General features: G+C 42.0%; 3 protein-coding genes across 7 annotated transcripts in view; 1 reads left to right on the top strand and 2 right to left on the bottom strand.

Moving 5' to 3' along the window:
* The window catches only part of LOC108623452 (titin homolog), a 46526-nt gene extending 34130 nt beyond the window's left edge, over positions 1-12396 (top strand). The window contains exons 6-8 of one of the 2 annotated variants that reach the window (XM_026812351.1): positions 94-2613; positions 2644-8485; positions 8617-12396. In XM_026812351.1, coding sequence (XP_026668152.1) covers positions 94-2613; positions 2644-8485; positions 8617-8719 — 8465 coding nt within the window. In that variant the 3' untranslated portion in view covers positions 8720-12396. Of the gene's footprint in view, positions 1-93; positions 8486-8616 lie in introns of both variants that reach the window. The other variant, XM_018021969.2, reaches the window with a different exon arrangement.
* Positions 12397-12672: 276 nt separating this feature from the next.
* On the bottom strand, positions 12673-15809 carry LOC108623471 (venom carboxylesterase-6-like). Of its 2 annotated transcripts, none has more exons than XM_026812352.1 (8): positions 15546-15809; positions 14963-15279; positions 14720-14781; positions 14407-14585; positions 14053-14218; positions 13633-13974; positions 13429-13549; positions 12673-13345 (listed from the first exon to the last, which is right to left on the bottom strand). In XM_026812352.1, exons 1-8 carry the CDS (start codon positions 15741-15743, stop codon positions 13168-13170), a joined length of 1563 nt encoding a protein of 520 aa, XP_026668153.1. In that variant the 5' UTR covers positions 15744-15809; the 3' UTR covers positions 12673-13167. The 2 variants fall into 2 exon arrangements, with proteins under 2 accessions (XP_026668153.1, XP_017877494.1); XM_018022005.2 differs by having other exon boundaries at positions 14720-14917; positions 14985-15279; positions 15546-15807.
* A 693-nt stretch (positions 15810-16502) lies between these two features.
* Positions 16503-19294, bottom strand: LOC108623451 (venom carboxylesterase-6-like). Of its 3 annotated transcripts, none has more exons than XM_018021968.2 (8): positions 19067-19294; positions 18384-18678; positions 18119-18316; positions 17793-17971; positions 17466-17631; positions 17052-17396; positions 16866-16974; positions 16503-16782 (listed from the first exon to the last, which is right to left on the bottom strand). In XM_018021968.2, exons 1-8 carry the CDS (start codon positions 19262-19264, stop codon positions 16605-16607), a joined length of 1668 nt encoding a protein of 555 aa, XP_017877457.1. In that variant the 5' UTR covers positions 19265-19294; the 3' UTR covers positions 16503-16604. The 3 variants fall into 3 exon arrangements, with proteins under 3 accessions (XP_017877457.1, XP_026668154.1, XP_026668155.1); XM_026812353.1 differs by having other exon boundaries at positions 18284-18316; XM_026812354.1 differs by lacking the exon at positions 18119-18316.
* Positions 19295-20361: the final 1067 nt, after the last annotated feature.

The following is a 20361-nucleotide window of genomic DNA, read 5'->3' as shown; positions in this document are numbered from 1 at the left end:
TTATAATAGATTTAAGAAAGAATTTATATCGCATAAGTTGTTGAATTACTTATACAAAACAAAGTATAATGTAAATATTTTTTTGTTACACAGACGATGGTGGTCACGAAGAATTGGTAACGTTACCAAAGGGCGAGGAACAGGTTACCGAAGGATACGTCCTTGAGACGACGGTATCCAGTGTAACGGAAGCCGAGAAAGCAATCACTCAAACTGAGAAACCGGAAGAATCTTTCCCAGGTGACGACAACGTTATTCCGGAAGACCATAAGCACATAAGCACCGAAGCACCCGTCCAAACCGCATCGTCTACGAAAGAACCAACAGAGGAGACGTCACCGGAAGTTCCCGCTGGTCCAGAATCTACAATTGCTCCGAAGGAAACTGGAATTTCGGAAGAGCCTGCGACAGAACCTGCACAGAAAGTAACAGAACTTCCTGGAGAGACACCGGAGGTTGTAGAGGCGACTACTAAGCCAGAAGAAGAAATCGTTAAAAAGGTCACTGAAACGTCTCCGGTTATCCCAGAAGCGACTTCGCCGAAATTGGAGGCAACACCTGAGACGGAAGTTACAGAAGGAAAGATGGAACCAGCGGTTACTACAGAGACAGTCTCAGAGGAAACGCAAACCGAGGGTGAACCTCAGCAAACGAAAAAGCCTGAGATACTGATTGGAGAAGGAATAACACCACCGGAAGAGATCGTTACAGAACGAGAACCAAGTTTCACTGAATTACCTAAGGAAGTGCAATCAACCGAGGAAGCCGGCGAGCCAACACAATTACCGGAACTTCCGATCGAAGGAACTAAAGAGACGGGAACGTCGTTGACTCCCGAAGAAGTAACTACGATCAGAAGTGAGGAGGCAACGGAAGCAAGCAAAGCAGCTGAAACTCCAGCGATTGTTTCAGAACCCGAAGAGAAACCGACGACAGTCGGTATCGAGAAGGAAACCGCGGCACCGGAAACAGAAATGACTACTGAGAAACCTGGTGAAGAAGTATCGAGCACGAAACTCCCTGAAGCGGAGAAGAAACAACCAGAAGGCATCAGCACAGAAGTAGAGCCCACTGGTATCCCTGAAGAACAAACGACGACGTCTCTGCCGAAAGCTTCTACGGAATTGCCTAGCGCAGCTCCCAAGAAGGAAGACACGACTGTTCCTTCAGTGCCAAGCAAAGAACCGGAAGCAGAAGGGGAGACTCCTGAAATACCTGAGGAAGGTCCTACAGGCATTCCAATTACGGAACGCGTACCGGAAAAGAAAGCAGAGGACACGGTAACGGAAGGTGAAGTCTATGGTACCACTACGTATCTACCTCCGAAGCACGAGACGACGATTTCTGGAATGGTACCGAGTGAAGAGGGAATTACGCCTGAATTACCGAAAGAAGAACTACCTTCTTCCACGTTGACAACTCCAGAAGGAGAAAGAGGTGTAGAGCTGCCTTCAAGTACCGAGGCTAGCGAGACAACGGTTGAACAAAAGGAAGCAACAGAAGTTGTGCCTGAGCAAACCGAACAACCGAGCTTGCCTGAGGTTACCCTGGCGTCGACATATAAAACTCCGACAGCAATGGAAGAAATGCCGGCTAAAGGATTAACTATCGCAGACTCCGGAGAGACCTCGTCTGAAGAAATTACCGAACAAACTTCCAAAAAGGAATCGACCGAATCCGAAGAATCGTCAGAAGCAACCCGAGCCCCGGCTGAGGTACCTGTGACTCCGGAAGGTGTTACGGAGAAACCGGCTGAAGAACAGACTAAGGAAATCGAAAAAACGACAGAAGCTGCTGTTCCGTCGACGGAAGTTCCGCCGCAAGAAGAAAAGGAAGTTACCCCAGCTCCGGAAGAGAAACCTGCTACCGAAGAAGAGAAACAAGCCACGGTAGCACCGGAGGAAGCTGTGCCAAGTGAAAAGCCTGATATCAGTTCGGAAGCGCCTGAAGAACAAGTCACTGAGAAACCAATTATTGAGGAAGGAGTTAGTACTGAAGAAGCACCAGGTATACAAACTAAAGGCACCGAGGCACCGATTGAAGAAGCTTCGAAAGAGCCGACTGTCCCGAAGGCAGAAGCACCTGTTATCGAAACGACTGAAAAACCAGGTCCGGTCGAGGAAATGCAAACAACAGCAGGAGCAATGGAAGAAAGAAGAACGGAAACACCAGAATACACGGAACAGCCTTCTGTCGAACCGACGGAGGTATCGGTACCTAAAGAGGTATCTACCGAAGGAGCTGAAGAAGAACAGAAAAAGGAACCACCGATAAAGGAAGAACTTCCATCTGAGGGACCATCGACAGAGGAAGCGGTCAGTGAAACTGGAGCGCAGAAGGAAATAACTGAAGCTCCATTGGAGGAATACACACCAACGAAACCAGCGACTGAGCGCAAGGAGGATGAAGGAATAGCTACAGAGAAACCGCTTGAAGGTGGTGAAGGAGTAGCTACGGAGGGGCCGCTTCAAGAAGGTGAGGGTGTTCAGAAGCCATCTCTTGAAGAAGAGAAGCCAACTGAGAAACCTGTAGAAGAAGGGGAAGCGACTGCGGGTCCGATAGAGGGTGAGGAAGCAACCGAAAAGCCGATCGAAGAAAAACCTGCGACGGAAGGACCTATCGAAGAGAAACCTGCGACGGAAGGACCTATCGAAGAGAAACCTGCGACGGAAGGACCTATCGAAGAGAAACCTGCGACAGAAGGACCTATCGAAGAGAAACCTGCGACGGAAGGACCTATCGAAGAGAAACCTGCGACGGAAGGACCTATCGAGGAAACACCTGCCACGGAAGGTCCTATCGAAGAGAAACCTGCGACGGAAGGTCCTATCGAAGAGAAACCTGCAACGCAAGGACTTATTGAAGAAGAAACAACTGTTACAGCGGAGAAACCAACTGAAAAACCGACAGAAGAACGTGTAACAGAAGGAGCTATTGAGGAGACAAAACCTACTGAGGGAGAAAAGGCAGTCGAAGAAGGAAAACCATCTGAGGGTGAAGAAGGAAAAATAGCAGAAGAAAAACCAACGGAAGGTCCGATTGAAGAAGAGAAACCAACGGAAGGACCGATTGAGGAAGAGAAACCAACGGAAGGACCGATTGAGGAAGAAAAACCATCGGAAAGGCCTGTAGAAGAAGGAATGCCTACTGAATTACCTACGGAAAGAGAACCAACTGGAAAACCTGTTGAAGGTGAAGAACCCGTTGAAGAGCAGAAACTAACTGAATCACCGATGGAAGAAGAAAAAGAACAATCTACCGAGGGACAGAAACCGACTGAGTTACCAACGGAAGAAGAAAAACCAGCAGGAGGATTTATAGAGGCAGGAGTACCATCCGAAGAAGAAAAACCCGAAGAGGGACAGGCAACTGAGAAACCAATTCTAGAAGAGGAAAAAACTGAGCAACCAAGTGAAGGACATCCCGAAGAGGAACGACCAACTGAAGGACCCGTCGAGAAAGCTACCTACGGGCCTGGTGAGACACAGGAACCAATCGAAGGTCCAAGTGAAGCAGAGAAACCAACTGAAGAACCTGCTGAAGGAGAGAAAGTAACTGAAGGACCCGTTACAGAAGAAAAACCAACTGAAGAAACCGTTGAAGAGAAACCAAGTACACCAGAAGTAATAATACCTGTAGAAATTTCTACGGAAAGTCCAAAGGTCGAAGAGAAGCCGTCCGAAACTGTATCTACTAAGTTACCTGAAGAAGTATCCGAAGTATCGACCGCAATTCCAGAAGAAATTCCAGAGGCTACAACCACTGCCGAAGTTCAACCGGAAAAGACAACTGCAACACCAATTTCTGCAGAACCCTCTACGGAACCTACTAAACAAGTCCCAGAACAGCCGGTCGAAGAAGAAAAGTTCCCAACAACTGTACAACCGGAATCGCCAACTGTAGGATCGACTGTATCTGTTCCGAGCGAGGAAACGACTGAAAGTAAAATACCCGAGGAAGGCGTCACCACTTTGAAAACCGAAGTTTCACCGACTGAAGCTCCAGTTGCGAAGACGACCGTACCTAGTGGCGAAATGGCAGCACCGGAAGAGGAACAAAAAGTTTCCACTCCCGAAGAGGCTGAAACTAAAGCTCCAGCGAAGGAAGAAGTTACCGAAACTCCCCAAGAGAAAGTTCCGGAAACTCCAATTATGGAAGGACAGACTGAAAAAGAAATTCCAGCAACTACACCAGAGACATTGCCGAAAGTTACTGTTGAAGGTGTTGAACAATCTACGATCACCGAAAAAATTCCTGAGGAAGAAACAATATCGACACAGCCTACTCATCTTCCACCAACGATTCCAGGGGAAGGAAACTGTCTCGTCGAGGGGCAAACTTACGGCAATAATTCTGACGTGCCTCCTGTCAATCCTTGCCAGCTACGATGTCGCTGCATCAGTAGTATCATCGAATGTGAATCGATGGAGTGTCCACCGCCTCCGACCGAATTACCTAATTGCATGCCAGTTTACATTGGAAAAGATACTTGCTGCCCGGTATACACTTGCGAACATACGTCTCACATGCCGGGACTGGAATCCGGCAGTCATATGATCGAGAAGGAGACGCCCAAGCAACCGACGACGACCGAAGCTGTTGAAACTAAAGAACCTTCGACGATCGTACCGCCAGAAGTGAAAGTACCAAGTGAAGAAGAAGAGGCAACACAAGTGACACAAAAACCAGAGCTTGCGCAAACTACCGTCAGCGAAATCGCTAAAGAAGAACAGACTGCTAAACCAGTGGTGCCGGTAGAGACGTCTAGTCAAATTCCTCAAGAGGAAACGAAGGAACCTTTGCCGGAAGCACCAAGCACTGTGGCCGAAGAAGTAACAAAGATTCCGACTCCTGCGCAGACACCTGAAGTACCTCCTGAGGAACTGCCATCGAGTCCAACCGTTGGTGAAGAACAACCTAGTGCAACGACAGAGACGGTCCAAGAACAAACTTCAGTTGCAGTTGAGACGGAAGGTCCTGCTACCATGAAACCAATATATATACCACCTGAAGAAACGAAGGAACCTGCAGAAGTTACACAAGCCCCAATCTCAGAGGAAGGCAAAGAAGCAGAAACTCCAAGCTCTTCTGTAATGCCGGAAGTATCAGAACCGGTGAGTGAAACCGAGAAACCATTAGAAGAAGTAACCACTCCGGGCGTGTCAGTAACACTGCCTGGAGAAGGAAAGAAAGAAACGCCTGCAGAGGCAGAAATTACCAAGCCGCCCGAAGAGGCAGAAACAACCAAACCCGCAGAAGCAGAAACCTCCAAACCCGCAGAGGAAGAAACCGCCAAACCCGAAGAACAAACTACAGAAAGTGAATTACAGACTGCGAAACCCAGTGAAGCAGAGACCGAAAGGCCATCTCCGATTACGGAAACGTCAGCTGCAGCAGAAGGAATTGAAACCTCGACTAGTAAAGAAAAGGAAGTTATCCCAGTGGAAGAAGAAACTGTTCAACCGAGCGAAGGTGTAACACCTGGAATAGAAGAAACAAAAGTTCCTTCAAGAACTCCAATCGAGGGAATGACGCATCCCATAAATACCGGAACGACAGAGATTTCCGCAGCAAAAACGGAAGCGCCTGTGACCGAAGGAATGAAACCTATGAAAGAACCAGAAGAACAACAGACTGTATCACCTGAAACTGAACAATCACCGTTGCCTACTACTGCGGAAGGCGAAACCAAAGAAATTGAAACTGAACCGACTGGAGTTATTGTAAAAGAATCTACGACGGAACCGTCAGCAATTTCGGAACAGTTACCAGAGAAATTACCTGAGGAACAGGTACCAAGTTCTACTGAAGCTGCCGAAATAAGCACTGAGCAAACATCGAAACCTACTGAAATAAAGGAAGGAATTACGGAAGAACAACCAACGGTCAAACCCGAGGAAGAAATTCCACAAACTACCCCAGAGGCGGAACGACCAGAAGTAACTCCGTCGGTAGAAGAAGAAACTCCAGCGTTGGCCTCGTCAACTGAAAAGGAAGCCACACCGTCTGTTTCCGAGGAGACGATTACAGAAGCAACGCCCGAAGGTACTCCGATTTCACCTTCTGAAGGAACTCAGCAAACTGTAAGCGTGGGAGAAAAAGAAACAGGCTCCACGGAAGCAGCTACGGAGAGACCTGAAGAGAAACCAGCGACTGAAAAGGAAACCACGGTTCCTGCTGAATTACCAGAAACTACAATGGAGCATGAAATTCCGGAAGGAGTCACTGAAAAGCAGGAAACGGTAGCACCAGGAATTGAAGAAGAAATTACGGTACGTGTGCCTGTGGCAGGAGAGGAGAAACCAGAGGAGGAAGTTCAGAAACCGAGCATGGAAGAGGCTGTCTCGTCTCCAGAGCCAGCCAGAACACCTGCTCCCGAGGAAGCTACAATTCCAGTTGAAATATCTTCGCCGACTGCAGAAGTTACCTACACCGAAGGCGCATCACTTCCGTCCGAGGAAGTGACCGAAGAACCGAAGCCTATAACTGAAGTCGAAGGTGAAGAGAAAGCGACAACTGTACCTAGTGAAATAAGCCCAGTACCCGAAGAGCAACCTTCTGTGACTGAAAAGAAACCCGAGGAGGAAGTTCCGGAAGTGACACAAGCACCAATTGTCGAGGAAGAGACTGGAAAACCGATCCAAGAAGAGAAAGGAGCGACCGAAGAACCGACAACTCCAGCTGCAGAAGTTGAAAAGACAACAGAAAGTGCTCCTAAGACATCTGAGGCTGGGTCAACGGAGAGACCAAAGGAGGAAGAGGTATTCGTACCAGAGAAGGCAGCTACAACCGAGGCAGCTGAATATCCAACTGAAGCTCCTGAGAAACCGATGACCGAAGAAGTTCCTGAGAAAGAAATTTCAACTGGAGCACCAGAGGAAGTCGGTACAAAAGTGACAGAAATTCCGGAAAAAACTGAAGCGCCAGAAAAAGAAGAACCTACAGAAATTCCAGTAATTATCGTTCCTGAAGAAGAGAAGCCTGGTGAAATAACAGAGAAGGTTCCTGAAGAAGAGAAGCCTGGTGAAATAACAGAGAAGATTCCTGAAGAAGAGAAACCTGCTGAAGTAACAGAAAAGATTCCTGAAGGAGAGAAACCTGCTGAAACGACAGAGGAGATTCCTAAAGAAGAGAAACCTGCTGAAACGACAGAGAAGGTTCCTGAAGAAGAGAAGTCTGGTGTAACATTAGGAAAGGTTCCAGAAGAGAAGCAACCTGCAACAACGGAAGAGATTGCTCCTGAAGGACAAGAGCCAACGGAGAAAGTTATTCCAGAGGAAGAAATTACGGAGAAGACTGTTCCAGAAGAGAAGGAACCTTCCGAAGTGCAAACAGCCGTTCCTGAAGAAGAAATCTCTCAGACTACAGAAGGCATTTTGATAAAGGAGCAAACTACAGAAAGAACTGAGACTCCTCAAATTAAAGAAAAGACGACTGAATCTCCAATCACTGTCGAAGAGGAATTGCCTAAAGCAACTACAGCAGCAGCTGAAGCCGAAGAAACCAGTCCTGAAGAAGAATTGCCTCCGGTGACTTCACAAGAGACTGTGACCGAAGAACAGGAAGCTACAACAAAACAGCCGGAACCTCAGCCGGAAGGTCCAGTGGAAGCTTCTACAGAACGAGAAGTAGAACAGCCAGAAATCGTAACAGTTCCTGAAGAACAGCCGACGGAACAACCTCAAGAAAAGACTACTCCGCAACCAACGTTCACCAAAGAGGAGGAAGAGGGAAAACCTGAGGAAGGTGAGCAGCAAGTGACCGAAGGACCTGCCGAACTACCAGTCACGAAGATCTCAGCGCCTGCGACAGAAGAAGCGCCCCTCCACCCGATAAGCGAAGAGGCAGGCACTACCATCGACAGCGGATTACCGGAATTCGGTCTCACAACAGAAAAAGAAGAGCTGCCCGAGGCTCAATATCCAGTTGATATCGACTCGCAATTCCCACCTCTGAACCATTCATACGAGCAGCGACCCATGGAACCCGGTTACTACGAACGACCGAGTACCGAAACACCTCCTCAGATATCCGACTTCCCCGGCCAGGAAGACCTTCCCATCCCCGGCGAGCCGGGCGAGGATTACGACGACGATCAGACCATCTACGGGCCGGGTACCTGCCGATACGGCGGCAAGGTTTATGTGTCTGCACAACAGATACCACGGGACGATCCTTGCGACTTCTGCTTCTGCTTCAGGAGCGACATAATCTGTCTTCAACAGAGCTGTCCGCCGCCGATCCCGGGCTGTCACGAGGAACCGATCAGCGGTTTCTGTTGCCCGCGTTACGAGTGCCCGGTGTCGATGGCCACGTCGCTGAACATCACCACAACGACGACCACGACCACGACCACGTTGCCGCCGCATTTCAACGCGAAGGCGTACAAGGGTGCCGCGAGACGAAGCGGCTGCTTCATCCGCGGAAAGGCGTACCGCGTCGGCGAACCCATCAGGTCCGCGTCCGGACCTTGTCTTCAGTGCATGTAAGTTCTTCAAACATTACCCAACTAAATCCATATTCTTTCTCTATTGTGTATTAAATGATTCATTTATTTTCTGTTGTCTCCCTCGACGAAAACGATCTACTAATCGAACAACGATTTGGTGATTTCAGTTGCGGTGGCGACGGTAACATGAAGTGTGATCCACAATTTTGTAGCCCGGAACCGATGCTGAGGCAAATGATCGCGGCGGCGGCGACGCGGAGGAGAAGATGAGCCGGCCAACGCACGATCCCCGGGATCCGTCGATAAAACGTAAAACGCAAGGGCAAATCGAGTTCTGGAGCTGGATCAGTGTTGTATAAAAGTGAATTTAAAAATGAAAAAAAGAGAATATTCTATTCTAAACTATGTTGAAATGTCGCGGAACACGGACTACTACGTAATGTGTGCTTCGGCGACCACGAACTGAGTGGCCAAAACCCGCGTAAACGTTTATATTAATAATATTATATTATGTTATATAAAAGAAAGAATGAGATACAGGGAGAGAAAGAGAGGGAGAGAGAGAGATTAAGAGAGCGAGAGCGATTAAGGCGCACGTGTAAAAGGGAAGAGACTTAAGAATGGGGTTGGAGAAGATACGTTTCTGGTGCCAAACGGAGATAAGCAAACAGACGTAGCGGAGAGAATGTATTCGTGATAGGGTACCACGTCTAACGCCATTTTTTTACCGATAAAAAAACGATGGTTACGGGGAAGAAGGAAAAAAAATGCAAAAAAAAGTTGCTGAACGTACGAGACTTATGACTGTGCCTTCGTCGGTGCCGACAACAACGGCGCTAAAACTTTCGTTCCGACTGTGTGGATCATCGTCGTAGTAACCTCTCAGTCCCCGGGGAATCGTAAATTAGAAACTAAACGTGGTGATGGGAATTGCAAACGATGGAAACGTTCTAAAACAGCGCGATGAAAATGAAGAAGATTGAAGCAGGAACCGAATGCAAAACCTTAGCGTTCGCGGCACGATTTCTTGTACAGTGACGTTGCAACAGCAATGGGGGCCGTATACGAGAGAGAACCGCGAGAACTTTGTCAACGATAGTGACAAATTTCTTAATCATTTTGTAACGAGAAGTCACGCCGGTTTCTCTCGTATCGGTCGCCACGATAAGAGCAGAAGCCGCCAGATAAAGCAAATTGCTCTTGCAGTATCACTGTAAAAATTCGCACGACGATGATCCACGGCAATCACGTAACACGATCGCGATAGATCTTGATCGTTTCACAGCTGACATGCGCCGTGCGCTTACGATCAGTCCACGTTCGATCACGTCTCCTGACGTTCACGCGTGCTCGAATACGATCGCGAGACGAGAGTTAGCCGCAAACAACGACTAACAGCGGGCAACTGCGTATTTCTCGATACGTACGTCTGATCTACGTCTTCCTGTAATGCGCGACCGTGACGCGTTCGCGAAATTCCTCAATCGTTATCGCGCTCGACACGTGCGTTCCTGATCGTATTCGAACGCGCGCGTATCTATGTCCGTGTGCGTGCGTGCGTGTGTATGCATTATACATGTGAATTTGAAAATTGAACAAAAATATGGGGAAGAGAAGAGAATGAAGGAAGAAAGACAAGACGAAAGGTACGCGTATCTCAAAGCTCAAACAGCGGCTCGCGCGGAGGACCGACCGCGAATTTGCTTCTCCGGCGAGCTGGCGTCATTATAAATATATATAAATATATAAATATAAATAATATACATTTATACGATTCTTTATACACACTGTACCCTCCTAAAAAAATAATAATAATACTTAACGATGTTCTATACGTTTGTACGAAAGTATATATTAATTATTATTATTATTATTATAATTATATGGTCGCGTTCTTCGTTCTCTAGTCTCAAAGTGTTGCAGAATAGTAATCTACAGGAAAAATCGTATTCGTCTTTCTCTTCAATTAGAATTTGATACACATCTACTATATCTTTTGCTGAGCCATGTGCATGGAGAACGAGCGAGTTCATTTCAGAATCGCCGTCTTAACTGTCACTTAATCGTTCTGTACTACTCCGCAATTTGGAGTTTCTCATATTTCTTACAATTTGTGAAAAATTGCAATAGTTACCTCATACAATTTAACTATTATTTTAACGTGCTATGGATAATTTTTATCCAGAAAGTAAATATTCAAAGGACTTTTAACTCATAATTTTAACAATTGAATATTCGTCGCACAAATGCTTTGAGACTTCTGAGAGAACTTGGGGCTGTTTTAGGTGTAATAAAATAGGAAACGAACGCTATCGTCGTCGCACAAGTATTGCGCACACTGTCTTTTGTAATTTATAACAATGGATCAAACGATGCACGACCACGGGTGTCGAGAGTTCTGTCTTCCTCCGGACATCGGCGATCCTCCTCTTTTGTACGCGTTTACTATATTAATTTAGCTCGTCCTGGAGCAGGACGTTCAGTCGCGAGAGTGATTTCTACATAAGGCAAACGAGACAAGTATAATAATAGAATGAATTAACAACCACATCGTAACCATAGTGCTTCCATGGCAACTCGATCGTGATAGAAGTGGCCATATTTATTACCGTCACTATCCTCGATGAAGAATGTCTTTAAATTAACAGGTTGATAATAAAATTGATACATTGAAAATATTTATGTTCTTCGTTTTATCAAAACTTTTTATCTGCAGTATGCCATTTGATGGGAAACATGAAGGGTTGAGGTTGAACACAGTTCTAACATGTGTCTCATTTCTTGCTTTCAGACATAAAATAATAGACAGATCTCATTTAAAGTAATATTAGATTATATTAGATAAATGAAACAAATTCCTAGCCACTGCCTGTACATCGAAACGGTCGGGAAGCCACAAATTGTATCCAAGGAACATTTGTTACAATCATCTTTTAAAAGAACCTTGTGTGAAAAATGCGATCAGTGATACTTCTTTTAAATGAAATTCCTATAGCTTTCAACTCGCCAATTAGCGCAGAACTTATTGAAAGTATAAGGTTCGCGTTCGCGCCTGAGCCGAATTAAGTACTTACGGGCGATCGAACCGGATCACTGTGAACTAATTTCGATTCTAGTAAGTTAGTCGAGCCTAGTATTTATCTCGATATCCGCTCACGCCGAAAGCAACGAGCGTTGCGATTTGTACGTTTATTACTGACACAGAAGTAATGTGTAACTCTTAACAATTAAGATACCTATATGTTAATAATATGATGAACACGTAGGATGCATGTAATTAATTAATTGATTGTTCGATTGATTAATTAACGACTGCCCCATGCTCGGCGTTGGTAAAATGCCCCATTTACGCAAAGTCGTGTTCTTTACCAACGATACATGCCGAATCACGCGCAACTTTATACATATTATACATATATATATATAAAACACATATAGATAAATATAAAATGCATGATATTTATGCACAGAATGACCAATTTTTATCTGGTGCCAATAATCTACGAGCGCGAAATTTCTCGCGACGCGTCCTCCGATAGAATTAAAAATAAGACAACGGAAGCTGAGTGCGTGTGGGATTAAAATTGATCATACTGTGAATATAGCGAGACGAATAAAAGACGCCGCTCAGTACGCGAATATACTCAAATACGATCGTGATCTTTCATTTTCTTTTCTTTTTCTCCCATTTTATATCCGATTTCTTTTAACGACCGCTACGACTACAGCGAAAAACGATCATCCTTACGCTCAGCATACTCTGTTAATTGTTTTCCCTTCTCCTCTTTTGCCGCGTATACAATATAATATGTGATACATAAAAAGGTGAGCGAGCCGTGGGTGCCCTGGGCGGGTGCCCGACTGTATGGAATTAGAATAGTTTTTTGACAGTACGTGCTAGTATAAAGTGTCCTTTTATATGAATAAACGATTTTGTATATCACAAACAGTGACCCGATTCTCATTTCCTTTTATTGATTTTGGAGAGATTGAAAGATAGGTGAATGTTCTAAATGGTGATACAATGTGCATACAATTGCAATGGGAATATATAGTATCGTTATAGTCCAGCAAATACGGCGCGATTTCCTCTCAATTGTCGTTCAACTGCTTCAGCAAATTGTCTTTGTGAATGAACTCTAAATAGACAAAACAGTTTTATTACGATGAAAATAAAATTATCAGTAGGGAAATGAATACAAACGTCCAGACGGGTACTGAAATCCGGGGCAATCACTGTATGGATTTATTAAATTGCAGTTACAAGTATAAGAGAACGTTCCACTTCAAAATATAAATGTTCTTATCTTAAGAATGACTTTCTCAAAGGGGGAGCTTATCGCGCGCAATTTACATAATTCTAATTATTATAATTAATATCGGAAATTATATAAGTATGAATACTTTAGATAACATATTTGAATTTCTATTCTTAATCTATAATATATTAGTCATGTTCCAAGTCGTAAAAAATATGAAGAAGACGCAATTTACTGATTACGAATAACATCAGACATTTTACTGTCAATCAGATAAAATTCATTACCATGTATCGTGGCTTCAAAAATGCACTTTATTACTAACATTTAATGTATATAACAGAGTTGTTCCTAAAATGTTCTATTAATAAAGAATTTGTCAAAGATAATCAAATAGTGCGTGTTTCGTTGAATGCAAATGGTTCCAGATTTGACAAATCGAACTTTATTAACAAACTGCTAAATTATAGGGGAAATTTTGTTCTCGTCAAAGTCAATTGTACTCCAAAAATTCTTGTGACCAAAATTGTAACGTGTCTCCATACTTACGTTCGTCGGACTGGTTAGACGGAGGAATTGAATTCTCTTTTTATTGGGATCAAATGGTTGCCACTTAACGCCATTAATGCGTGGTTTACTGAAACGTAAAAGGTATCTACTGTAAACTCGTGGTAAATAAAATAATTACCTGAACACTGGTGACAGATACTACTTATTTACCCTTGAGTAGCGTATGACGAAAACATGTTCAACATTATTCGCCGTACTTTTATGTCGTTCGGATCCGTCATGTTTCCCAACGTGTTCATCAAAAGATGCATATCGTCGCCGTGACATACGCCTAATAACAATTCCAACGAATTAAATCACAATTTATTAATTTACTATAATATATTGTTCCAACGAATCGTAGAACGATGTTACCCAAGTGTCTAGTGGAACCACTGATCGCATCGGCGAAACTGTGGGTGGCCCTGTAATTGTAATAAAGAGTCCACACCGGGCTTTTATTCCTTCCCGCGTGCAGTCGAGCAGCTTTCTCATATTGTATATCAAACAATCTGTTGCCAATCATTTCTATCAACGGCCTTAAGTTCGAATCGCTGCCATTAATCTCGTTTGATCCCAGATAATGTCTTCGAATCTTTTGCGCCACCGAACTCTGCTGAGAACGCGGTATGGATGAGTAAAAACTCAACAAATATGGAGCAATGATTGTCCAATTATCGTTCAATTGCTTTAGCATCGTGTTGTTCTCGTAAAACTCTGCACAGATCATATTTTATGGTTACTATAATATAACGGTATGTCTTATAATTGTTGGGGATAAGATAGTATACAAACGTGAAGCGGTATACAACCCCTCTTCACTAACAACGCTAAGAATCAAAGGAACATCGTAGGCCTCGCCTCTGTAGATGATATCAACTGGGGAACGAGAAATAAACGCGTTAGGTCCAGGTGTCTCGATGACGGGTGCAAACGGTATGGGCGGAGTATTGCCCCAAATCTGCAATTTATTACAGTACAACACACGAATAATCTCACTCTCTCTAATAAACTTAATCGATTATCTTCATCATCAATATAATTATAGTATGACAATTCAAATTAACTGGTTATAATAATTAATCGCAAGTTATAATCGATATTAATTAACATTGTTTAAATATTACAAAAGAGAATAAGAGAAATCACCATAATAGCGGTCGTTGCTTCGGACAAAACGCGCGGTGGGACTTGGCGTAAACACGTGACTAATTGAGTTGAATTGTCTGTCGGACACCTCAAATAAGCTCCCAACTTCCTAGCTGTCGCAGAGGGGTTCCTGTCCATTATATGAGGGGCGAATGCTAAGCCACTTCCCGCTGCACCTCCTATTAAATGTATAATTAAATAATAATACCTAGTAAAAATAATCGAATTGCAATCCTCCTCCCTAACAAGTAACTCAAAATTCCTGCCATATTTTCAATCAAACGGAAGATCTTAAAGGCCAACATTTACTTACTTTGGAAAAGACCAGCGCTAAGAGGTGATAAGTAGTGGTAATGAACGGAAACAGCTCCCGCACTAAAACCAAAAATAGTTACACTCTTAGGATTACCACCAAAGCTTCTGATATTTTTCTGGACCCAACGAAGAACCATGTTCTGGTCCTTCAGTCCCATGTTACCAGGAACGACACTGTCTCCCGTGCTAAGGAAACCTTAAATGAATATTTATACAATTATAAGTAATTTTAATACTATACCAGTTTTGCACACGCTTCTTACCGTGCGGTCCTAGTCGATGATTGAACGTCACTATTATTATGTTACGAACCGGAAAAACATTCGGATGTACAGTGTCTCCGTCACCAAATTGAAGGGCTCCCCCAAAAATCCAAATCATCACTGGCAACAAGCTGTCGCTGTTATTTTTAACTGGTACGTACAGATTCAAATATAAGCAATCCTCGCAGCCGCTGACTTTGTCCGGCTTGCGTGAAGTGACTTCGAATTGCGTACACGGGGAACCCAATTTCGTGGCTTGCAATTCGTATTCGTATCTTTTAATCGGTTGCGGTGGCTAAAAAGATTTGATTAGAAATACCTTTTGAGAGACTTCCATTATTCTTAATTAAGAACCACGGAGTTTACGCATTTATAAAAAGTATCGTACGTATGACATACAATCAATGCATGTAATCTACAAGAGTATGCATAAATGCACGTTATTAGTTTCCAGGACTAAAAGAAATTTAATTTTGATTCCATTTAATTAATTGCCATTGCAATAGTTTCAGTTTCTCATAAAAATCCACCGTCTAATTTTCATAATACTGATCAACATACTTCGAATCGGAGCCTTCCGACGGGCGGTTGTGCGTAGGGAATGCCCAGAAAAGTGTCATATTTATTTCCATACTGATCTGGTATACGGCGACCACTTATACGACCTAAAGGCGTTTGAACTTTCACAACTTCTGTATCATGGCACGATACACTCGTAAATAAAAGGAGCAACGCGATTGACAGACTCTTCGCATTCATTTTAACACTAATGGGCAAGCCAAACCGGTAGTTAACTTTTATTGTCCTCGTGGGAATTTAAGACGTGCATTTGTATAAACTGAACAAACGGTGACGTAGTTTGACAAGCATCTTAGTAATTCAATGACGACAACAAGTTGACAAGGGCTGTCTAAATTCTAACTGATATACTTAGTCAAATCTGACAATACATATATACATAATGTAAAATATTATTCATGAACATTATAAATATTATTATTGTTCGTATTTAATGGGCAGAGCAAGTATTGAAGATTATTGTGCGAAGTGTTAGGTTTGATGTTGTTAAGAAAATATTATTTAATAATATTAATTTGCATCTACCTCAAACCGAAAACAATTTGTACTCATTCTTTCTTTCCATTTCTTTGTAATCATTCGCTCCAGTCAAACATTTTCATAATCATTTAATCGAAACTGATAACAAATTGTATACAGGAAAACATACACCACATAAAAGTCATCTAAATACAAACATACATTGGATTAAAAAATAATCAACGGTGTAAAAGATTCCAGGTAGTATACTTCAATTTTAATAAATGTCCTTGTCTCAGCATGATAATATGCAAACGAAGAATGACCAGCAGAAGAGAGAATTTTAAATGCTAATTATCTTACAAAACGCAAAACTTTTCAAATTAGTGGAATTTACCGCAATATATTTTTTTATGTTTGAACGCTTTTTTTTAATTTCTTAAATTATTAATGAATGGTAAGGAAAATATTGACCCATTATTAATTTCTTATCAAATTATATTTATTCAACATATGTACAGACATGTTAGACATTCTTATAATTGAAAATGTTGAGATGATAAAAATTTTAGTAACGGAGTATTAAGTTGTGGGGGAAATTTTATTTTCATCGAAATTAATTGTTTTCCAAAAGTTTTTGTGTCCAACATTGCTACGAGTGTCCATACTTATGTTTCTCAGGCCAGATATACGGAGATATTGAAATTTCTTTTTATTGGGATCAAGTGGCTGCCACTTAACGCCAGTAATGCGTGGTTTACTGAAAAGCAAGAAGTAGCTACTGGAAACTTGTAATAAGTAGTATAATTATCTGGATATTTAAGAATTATCTTATTTGTTTACCCATGAATAGCGAATGATAAATAAATATCATATAATATTTTCCGCATTTTATTATCGTCTGATTTCACTGTGCTAGACCAAAGGAGAAAATCATCACCGTGGCAAACGCCTAATACCAACAAATTAAAGTACGATTCATCATTTGACTACAATTTATTGTTCTAACTAATCGTAAAAAAATGTTACCCATATTTCTAGTGGAACCGCCACTATAATATTCACTCATACTATGGTTGGCCCTGTAATTGTAGTACAGAGTCCACACCGGACTTTTGTTCCTTTTCGCTTGCAGTCGAGCAGCTTTTTCAAAACCCAGAACAAAAATTCGGTCAGAAATCATAGATATCAACGGTCTCAAGCTCGAATCGGTGTTATCAATTTTGTTTGATCCCAAAAAATATCTGCGAATTTTTTGAGCCACCGACCGCTGTTGAGAAAGCGGTATAGTGTCATTAAAATCTAACAAGAATGGGGAAATATTTGTCCAATTCTCGTCCAATTGCTCCAGCAGTTTGTCGTCATTGAAAAACACTGCAGATGTAATTTTTATCGTTACTATGATATCTTGTAAATAACTATATGTTATAATGGTGTACAAACTTGAAACGGCAAACAACCCCTCTTCACTGACAACGCTAGTCATCCAAGGAACATCGTAGGCCTTGCCACTGTTGATAATGTCGATCGGAGGACGAGATATAAACGCGTTAGGTCCAGGTATCTCGACGACGGGTCCGAACGGAACGATTGGTGCGGTTAGCCACACCTGTAATTTTTTATTGGGTAACAGAAAATGAACTGAATGTACTTAGGCACTTAACTGTATCATCACAAAGATAATTAAAATTAAGTATGTGCAATAATTATTTGCTACTCATAATCGATACTGTCCAATATTGTCTACAAATTACAAAAACAGACTATCACCATAAAGTTGTCCGTAGCTTCGGATAATCTTCGCGATGATACTTGTCGTAGACAACTGATCATTTGAGTTGAATTGCTTGTCGGACATCCCAAGGAAGCTCCCAACTCCTTAGCTTTCGCAGGAGCATTTTTTGTTAATGATGTAGGGCTGAGTACCACGCCACTTGCCGATATACCTCCTGTTACATAAGCAAATAAACAATAATGCAGTAAAAGCAAACGAATTCCCATTCGCCTTCTCGGCAAGATACTTTAAAATCTTGTCGTTCTTTAATAAAACTTTAAAATTATTCTATATACATTCTTAAAAATACACATTAATTTACTTTGGAAAAGACCAGCGCTAAGGGCCGATAAATAATGATAATGTATGCTGATACCACCCGAACTAAAACCAATAAGAGTTATGTTCTTAGGGTTCCCACCAAAGCTTCTGATATTTTTATAGACCCAACGCATAGCCATGTTTTGATCTTTCAGTCCCATGTTACCTGGTACAACGCTGTCTCCCGTGCTAAGGAAACCTTAAATGGACACTTACACGTTCAAAACTTATTCTAATATTTTATGTCTGTCGCTCATTTTTCTTACCGAACAGCCCTAATCGATAATTCAACGTTACCAATATTACGTCAAAATTTAAGAAACTATCCACGTCTTCGAGGTCTCCTTTACCCGATTGAAAACGTCCTCCATGAATCCAAATCAACACTGGCAACTGGGTTTTGCTGTTATTCTTAACTGGTACGTAGACATTCAAATACAAACAATCCTCGCAACCAGAGACTTTCTCTGGTATACGCAACGTGGAATCGTATTGCACGCAAGAATATCCCCCTTTCGTCGCTTGTAGCTCGTATTCCCATTTTTCTATCGGTTGAGGTGGCTAAAAAGACCTGATTAGATATATCTGAGCAGCCTCAGTTATTCTTAGACTATTAGACTGTGGTTTTTATCTTTTCGAGAATTCCGAACACTTTCGAGAATTTCAACATAGTCAAAATTTCATTCATATTCGAAAATCCCTCACGCACTTGATGATCTTGATGTTTTCGAAGAATTCCGAAATTTTTTAACACCCCGTCCGGTTCGAACCGCCCCGATTATCGGGTTCTCAACATTTTCGAATTCTCGGATATTTCGAACAAAAAAGTATTACTATTTCCAGAATAAAAGAAATCTGAATTTTCATTTCATCTTTTAAATTCACATCAGTGAAGTTTTATTTCGCATAAAAGTCCGTCGTCTAATTTTAATAATACCGATCAACGTACTTCGAATCGTAGCTTTCCGACGGGTGGTTGCGCGTAGGGAATACCCATAAATACATCGTATTCTTTTCCATACAGATTAATTATACGATAACCACTTATACGACCTAAGGGCGTTTGAACCTTTACAATCTTTTTACCATGACACGATAGACTCGTGAATAAAAGGAATAACACGGTTGATAGAGTCTTCGCGTTCATTTTGATACTAATAGGTGAGTCAAATCGGTAGTTAATTTTATAACGCTCTTGTCACGATTTAAAATATGCATTTGTATAAATTGAACAAGCGATGACATGTTTTGATAGGAGATCATGGACAAATTGATAACGAGTCTGTTGACGATATGTGTAATCAAATCTAGCAATACATACATATGTATTAGGGTGAACCAAAAGTTCGTGCGTTTCTTTTGTCGTTTCAGTTTGTACAATTTTTTGACGTCAATAAAGATACTTTATATATAAGTGTCATATATCATTTTGTAGCTTTTTCGAAAATTTCGAAAATCGAGTACTTTTATATCATTACAGGAAGCAAGAGTTTAAAGCTACTGAGGCGGCAAAAAAGATATGTGAAATGGAAGGAACAGAGGTCGTCTCGTGTTTATCCGCTGTTATTATCCACTCTGTTTTACCAAATTAAGGATTGAAAGGAGAAAAATACAATTTTATTCGTAATTATTCGCTTTATTCAAATATTTAACTGAGCAATCTCGAATGACAGTCTTGCGTTAAGTTTTATTAATTGGATGGATGAAAACGGGCATACATCAAACTAATTTTGAATAAAATCTGAAGAAAGAACGAATCTTTGAAGAAAATTTATAACAAACAACAATCCAGATGATATACTTCACTTTTAATAAACTTTAATGTATTCCTTACTGCGTGATATGTATTACATGAAAAATGAAAGACAAAAGCACGGATTTAAAACGCTGTACTACAATAGGAAAATTTCTGATTTAATTTTTGTCAAAAAATGAATGAAAAAAGCGGAGTCTAAAGTCTAAAACGGAGTGATCGGAGTATTCTATTCTTCCGCTTCCTGATAATCCTGATCCCTACTCCTTATTCCCTAGATTAAGGAGAGGTTATTGCCAACTGTTTGGCTGTGCAGCGACAGTGCTGCCTACATCACCCATACTAGTGCTACACCTTGCGGCCAATTCGGGAGGAGGGTCCACAATAGCGTATACCAGAACCTTTTTAGCAGAGATCTACTCTACTCACATTTTCTTCGATCGAAGATTTGATCGAGCTAAAGTTTATAACGATTAACATTATACATATCA

Source organism: Ceratina calcarata, unplaced genomic scaffold, assembly GCF_001652005.2.
Source record: "Ceratina calcarata isolate Rehan_Ccalc_2016 unplaced genomic scaffold, ASM165200v1 scaffold27, whole genome shotgun sequence".
Classification (NCBI taxonomy): domain Eukaryota; kingdom Metazoa; phylum Arthropoda; class Insecta; order Hymenoptera; family Apidae; genus Ceratina; species Ceratina calcarata.
The sequence above is the reverse complement of the archived record's forward strand: the minus strand, read 5'-3'. Positions and strand labels throughout refer to the sequence as shown.

What these genes read in the sequence shown, in the direction of transcription:
- LOC108623471 (XM_018022005.2), bottom strand. Translation starts at nt 15,743, where the DNA reads ATGAATGCGAAGAGTCTGTCAATCGCGTTGCTCCTTTTATTTACGAGT. An exon ending in TCGGAAGGCTCCGATTCGAA is followed by an intron (nt 15,280 to 15,545) that starts GTATGTTGATCA and finishes AAATCTTTTTAG; the next exon opens with CCACCGCAACCGATTAAAAG. An exon ending in TGGTTCCACTAGACACTTGG is followed by an intron (nt 13,550 to 13,632) that starts GTAACATCGTTC and finishes AATTGTTATTAG; the next exon opens with GCGTATGTCACGGCGACGAT.
- LOC108623451 (XM_018021968.2), bottom strand. Translation starts at nt 19,264, where the DNA reads ATGAACGCGAAGACTCTATCAACCGTGTTATTCCTTTTATTCACGAGT. An exon ending in GGGGTTGTTTGCCGTTTCAA is followed by an intron (nt 17,397 to 17,465) that starts GTTTGTACACCA and finishes TTACATCTGCAG; the next exon opens with TGTTTTTCAATGACGACAAA. An exon ending in TTATCATTCGCTATTCATGG is followed by an intron (nt 16,783 to 16,865) that starts GTAAACAAATAA and finishes CTTGCTTTTCAG; the next exon opens with TAAACCACGCATTACTGGCG.